This window comes from Suricata suricatta, chromosome 7 (genome assembly GCF_006229205.1).
Source record: "Suricata suricatta isolate VVHF042 chromosome 7, meerkat_22Aug2017_6uvM2_HiC, whole genome shotgun sequence".
Classification (NCBI taxonomy): domain Eukaryota; kingdom Metazoa; phylum Chordata; class Mammalia; order Carnivora; family Herpestidae; genus Suricata; species Suricata suricatta.
In genome coordinates, this window is record NC_043706.1 from 64,979,496 (window position 1) to 64,985,971 (window position 6,476).

Sequence of the window (6,476 nt, forward strand, 5' to 3'; positions counted from 1 at the left end):
TAAAGCATTTGATTTGAAAAACTTGTAAAAGAAATAATACATCAAACAGTACAATACTCAAAATACTAACTCAAGACCAAGAAGCAAGTTCTGTAATATCAGAATATAAAGATGTGCCCAAATGAACAGTTACAAGAGATTATAAAGACTTTTCTAGACCCCTACACTCACTCTAAGATCCCCCTTTAGAACTTCCTGGAGCGATTATTTCCCCCAACTCAATCCCCCGGAATCCTCCTATCACCCGGGCACTAAGGCAGCAATCCAATACCCTCCACTGAGTTCTGTTACATGAATATGAACTTCTTCAGCCCTAAAGCAAATTGGTTAACATTTTTAGCTCAACTTTTAAATCGTTCAGCTACAGTTTAAATAAATGTGCATTTTTAGCTACAGGGCATAATTACCAGTTCCTCTGGACCACCTGCTGTTGGTGCATAGAAGAGCTTGTACTGACGAGGGTTTCCCTCTGCGTGGTCCCAGCGAACATTCAAGGTGCTGGTAGAAGGGTCATACACTCTGAGGTTCCTCACAGTATTCAGAGGTTCTGCAATGCACAGAAATCACACCACAGTATGATCCCAACAATGAAACACACTCAAAATGCACATTCATTGATATGTCCCAAGCACCTTGAATATGGCAGAGACCACATCATGGGCACCCCACAAATATTCATTGAAGTAGTGAATAAATAAAAGAATTTCTGTGGTAATCCAGCACACATGTCTTCTCTCCACAAAATATTTTGGCCCCAAAGTGTTTTTTTTAGTGCTAGAAAGTAATAAATGTCTTTCCCCTCAAACAGACAGACAACTCCAAGCAAGGATAAACAGTTGATATTGTTTTTTAAATGCATCTTAAAATTTGATTAGCCAAACTGTGTCACCCCACTGTTTCCAAATAAAGATGTGATTCTGTTCCAATGGTAGCTATTAAAGAAGCTGCGGGAGTCTGGATTTACTTACTGGTCTTGCCTCTTCCTGTCATCCGACCTCCTTCACCATCAGGATACAGGGAGGACACAGTGATCGTGTAAGGAGTGTCAGGCTTCAGTTTCTGCAGGACCACACTGTTCTGCCGTCCCCCTATTGTGGTCTTGAGCAAAACAGGGGTAAGTGTTAGCCTTGTCCTCTCCACCGCACTGACCTGCTAGAGAAGCTTATCCTACAGGGGACTATCTGAGACCCCTGCCAATATCTGGAAACACATACCACAGTGAAGGTTTAAACTAAATCTTATGGTATAATCTGAAGTGCAAACTATGCACCTTAAAGCATAAAGAACATTGCAAGCCTTAAACTGGTGACCTCAAAAAGATATTTCAACTTGCTTGCCGCCAGCACAGCACAATTTCGACCAAAGCACATTTCACAGATCTTTCCTCAAAAAGGCATTAATCATAAGTGAGCTACAAACAAGCTTTAAGATAGCAAAGAACTGCCTAATTTTAGAGGCTCCACACCATCCCCTAATATTTTTACTTTTTTACAGATGTTTTTTATTTGCTTTAGAAAACACATTAAAATGCTTCAGCAAAAGATCTAAAGCTTTGCTGTTTCTCCCCCCACACCCCCCACCCCCCAAAGTGCCAGTCTAACAGCATTAGCTGTGTAAACTACGTGACTGGACCCTTTGCCAGGTCACTCTTAGGCCAAGGTTCCCAGCCAGCTCTGTGATACCAGGCTCGTGGTGTGAAGCTTTTCCAATTTCCTCCAATTACAGTTTGAAGGTTTTTATTCATTGCTTAAGGCCATCTAGCTATCTTGTTGAAAGAAAATTTGCATGATTTGTTAACAGTCTACTGAATTCAAATACTTATGTGATATTAATTAAAACTGCATGAAAATGGCACGCTGCCCACAAATTGTGTACATCTGGATGGCTGGATGCGCTAGTACAGTCCAGATGTTTCCCATTCAACCACCCATCAACTCTCTGAATTCCAGAGAAAACCTCAGTGAAACACTGTAGTCGTCCTCAATAAGAGCAAACTGAACAAAGTGGCTAATTTTAATAAACTGAATATTTGAGGTTATGAGAAAAGAAGTATCAATATCCATGCAAACCATTTAATATTTAACAAATCGGAAGGCATCCACTGACTAGAACAAGCCTGATGGGTAAGCAGAGGTGTGTCTACCTACTTCTCCCGTCCAACTCTCCAAAATAATTCTGGTATCAGTGATTCATTATCTTATTTCATGGACTAGCAGTAAAATGCAACTATCCCTAAGAATAACAAACCTTGAGGGATTATCAGCTAATACTTTCCAGAGGGTGAGTTTATGAGACTCCTTCAAGTTATAACAAACCTCTGAGACACGGCAGAAATGGGGAGGGAAATGCTGAAGAGAAGCTTCACCTGCTTTATAGTTTTACCTAAATCTGGCCTGGCATAGACAAAAGAAGTTCTGCTTTTTTTTTAAAGTTTACTTATTTTGAGAGAGACAGCACAAGTGGTGGACAGGCAGAGAGAGAGAGAGAGAAAGAGAGAGAGAATTCCAAGCGGGCTCCATGCTGCAGCACAGAGCCCAATGCTCAATGTGGGGCATGAACCCATGAAACCATAACCAAAATCAAGAGTTGGACACTTAAATGACTGAGCCACCCAGGCGCCCCACGAAGTCCTATTTAGGACATCAAAATATCAGTTTATCAAATGTGTTTTATGTTATTTTGTATAAAAGCCAGTTGATTACAGTTGGTATGTAATTTATCATTGAAAACTTATTTACTGAAAGTAAACAAAATTTCTGTCTAAAAATTCTGCCTAAGACTAGTTGTATGGACACCTCAAAGGACTAACTCAAAATTCATGCTGGGGATGGGAGGGTTTCCAGTTCAGTATGCAGTATCAGAAACCTTTAGCCACACGCTTGTAACCACTGCCAGCATCCACCTGTGGCATCCATCCAACATCTCAAAACTGGTAAGAGGTAGGACCCATTTGCTGGAGCTTGGCAAGTCAGGTGACTTACTGTTAATAACTCCTATCTCTCTCTAGGGTATGTGAGGAAATACCATAGCCTAAAATATGTCAACAAAACGCTGGACCATATATAGCAAAAGAGACACTTGGAATAAATCAGGAAGCATCCCAAAAATCATGGTGCCTCCTGACCTATGATCAAATGTGCAGTTCTAGTCACACATTTCACAAAACAAAGCTGGAGAAGGTTCAAAGACAGACAACTCAAGTAAGTAAGGTGAATGGACAAAAACTTTATTAAATCAGGGAAGACCAGAAAGATAAAGAAGACAAAGGTTGTTTATGGTCATATCATCCTTCTCAGAAACCTCTATTTAGATAAATATGAAAATAATAAATAGTATGAATTAGGTGAACAGCTGCCTAGATCTGAAAACTCTGGACACAAGAGATGCCTATCGCATGAAAAAACTGGAAAGTTACAATAAAAGAAATTCGGCAAACTTTAGGTATTTGATTAAGTTACAGAGATATGGAATAAAAGTCTAAGTAGACTTAAAAAAATCTAGAAATTGCCATAGATAATCCAGCCCTAAGAGGTTTTAAGGGAAATGTGCATGCACGAGGCACATGCCTGATGCTGTGACGCTACCTACCATGAAAAGCAGCTTTCACTTCTCATGAGAATGTCTACTGAGTCCCCATCATGAATGGAGTCAAATAACTCCATTCAATATGATAAATTTTGCATCTCTCAAAGTAGTAAGTATGACTAAGTATACACTGGAGATGAAGAAAGTTTGAGGAGAAAGGTAGCATTTTTCCAAGTTATATTTTTTCAAAAATATTACCGTTTGCTCATTGCCTTCTCCTGTTGAAGGCTGGTAAGTAATTCTGTACTTCTGCACACGGCCACTAGCGGGATCCCACTTAACAGTCAAGCTGTTAGACGTTGCATTGTACACCTGAAGGTTTCGTGGGCCACTTTTTGGAGCTGAAAAATGGTTGTTGAGAAACAGAGTAAGCTCATAGAACAAGGCCTCCTCCCCAAATAACCACTATTCACAAAGAAATCAGTATACTTTTATTTTTAGGACTAAATTTGACCCCAATGAAGGATGGTCATTCAATCTTAAATGACTCCTTAAATGGCAGTAAAGTAGTTTTTTAAGAAAGGTTTTTTAAAAAGATCCCAATCGATGCCTCGTAATATAAAGCAGAAAACCTGTTTGCAATGGATTTTATAGTATTTTTCATTCATTCACTTGTTCATTCATTCATTCATTATTTGGTCATTCATATGGCCCAGCAAATTAAATTCTTACCTTGTGTTGTTAAGGGTATCAAACGTGCTAAAATAAAAAAAAAACAGAATTTGGGGAAATATTATTAATATAGCTATAGCTCTTTTTTGAATTAACTTTAAAATAACAATGTCCTATTTGAAAGCTGAACACCTACGTGTGCGCTCACTGCCAGTCAGGTCATCGCTTTCTGACTCATCAGGATATATGGCAGTAACAGAAACTTCATAAAGAGTGTTCGGGTTCAGGTTTTCAAACACCAAAGTATTTTCATCTCCATTTAAGATGGTCTTAATGAAAGAGGGGAAAAAAAGCCGACACAAAATTAAATCACAATGTATATGATACATTCAATGGCAGTTTGTTGACATTATTTAGCCATTACAAAGCCATTCTGGTTTTGTTGCATCCCAAGAGTTCAAATGTCACTAATAAGAAATGATGCTTTTCTGCCAACAGAAGTAATACATACTTCAAACAAGATTGCTTATAATGTCATAAGATGTTTTTAAAAAAGAAAGGAAGGAAGGAAGGAAGGAAGGAAGGAAGGAAGGAAGGAAGGAAGGAAGAGAGCTAACACTACCTCCATCTTATCTGAGCTTCCAAAAGGTGCCCAGGTTATTCTGTAGAGGGACACATCGGAAGCTCCATGATCCCAAGTCCCTCGGAAACTCTCCGGTGTCACTTCAGTAATCTTTAGGTTTGTTGGCGCTGGCACAGTGCCTATCATGAGATAAAGCAGGATGAAGTTTATGAATGTGATCCACAAACAATATAATAAAACTGCTTTGTTTTACCTTCGTGGACATGGGGACAGTGGTTGAAGGCACTGTTTAGAACCAAGTATCTTTCCAATTCAATTCATTTGAAAGGTAAGTGTAAGAGAAAACTGAAAACTGCAAACCCACATGAATATAATGGATACTATTTGTATTCTGTTAAAATGGTGATATTTTTAGAAGTACCTTTTAGTAATACTCTTCTAATTTACTGGTTGTCAGTCATTCTGCATCTCTCTCAAATATTTTTCTTCAAAGTCCTATTCGAAAGCTAAACATCTACATGTGAAAACAATGGATCTGTTTACACAGCAATACACATAAATCCAAACTTTGGTAATAATTATCTGAGAGTGCATGGGCCATCATGGTCTATGAAATGTAATGAACTAGGTAATCCATGCATAAGCTTTTCTGGTAGAACACTCATTTTAAGGATAAATTAAGCAGACTGTACTAACTCTGTCCAGAAACAGCTATAACCCCCGAGTGCTCATTAGCACTTGCTGGAACCCCAATTACAAGCCTCTGCATTGACCAGGCACAAGGAATCTGGAATGTCTACCACCAGTTCTGAGCTTTCATTTTCAATTATTTCTCTATACCCTACTAACCAAAGCCAACTACACAGAATCCAGACCTATCAAAAATGTATTTTAATAATTACAATGTAAAGGCCCAATGAGATAATAAGTGGCACCACTTTCATAAACACATCTGCAAAGCAAACCGTGCATTAAGGATGCACTTTCAATCTATGTAAAAGGCATTAGAAAATCTTCAGGATTAAAAACAGATATGACAGTATTGATTTAGTATACTAAATTACCTGCTTTCACTTGTCTTTTTTTCCTGTCTTTTTTTCTTTACTATACCTGTTATGTTTATGCAAAGCTGTCAGTCTACTCACATGCACTGATATCCCCATCCAGACACTACCCTTCCCAGGTAAGAACCGATGCCAAGAAGGCAGCTGAGATTGCTAGAAGCAATCAAATGGTCAGAAAAGCAGAAGTAGATACTGTTTGATGTTAAGGAGTAGGCTGTAACATTTGACCAGATGTCCTGATCATGTATAAACAGATAGGTATGAAAGGAGAAACTTTGGGGTCTCTAGTGAGGGAATTATAGGATAGGAAGCAAAAGTTCCAGATTTGTACAAATCCCAGCAGTACCTTACTGGATAAGGTGGGGCAAGTTGTTTAAATTCTCTAGACCTCAGGTGTCTACTATAGAGCTACTGGCCATACAGTAGTAGCTACTGAGTACTTGAAATTTGGCTACTACAAATTGAGATATATGTAAATATAAAATTAATACACATTATATCTCAAACAATGATTATGGGAAAAAATTATCTTAAATATTAGTATAATTCTTTTACTAATACATCTTGAAATGATAACACTTTTTATATATTGGGCTAGATATAACACATTATTGAAATTAGTTTCCACTGTC

The 6,476-nt window shown here is 38.2% G+C and overlaps 1 protein-coding gene across 1 annotated transcript in view; it reads right to left on the reverse strand.

Annotated features, from left to right (window-relative positions):
* The window catches only part of COL12A1 (collagen type XII alpha 1 chain), a 116,904-nt gene that overhangs the window by 46,301 nt on the left and 64,127 nt on the right, over positions 1-6,476 (reverse strand). Inside the window, exons 28-33 of the mRNA XM_029944879.1 lie at positions 4,820-4,959; positions 4,394-4,526; positions 4,258-4,284; positions 3,784-3,926; positions 969-1,098; positions 408-547 (exon numbers count right to left, since the gene is read on the reverse strand). Of these exons, the coding sequence (XP_029800739.1) occupies positions 408-547; positions 969-1,098; positions 3,784-3,926; positions 4,258-4,284; positions 4,394-4,526; positions 4,820-4,959 (713 nt within the window). The remainder of the gene's footprint in view (positions 1-407; positions 548-968; positions 1,099-3,783; positions 3,927-4,257; positions 4,285-4,393; positions 4,527-4,819; positions 4,960-6,476) is intronic.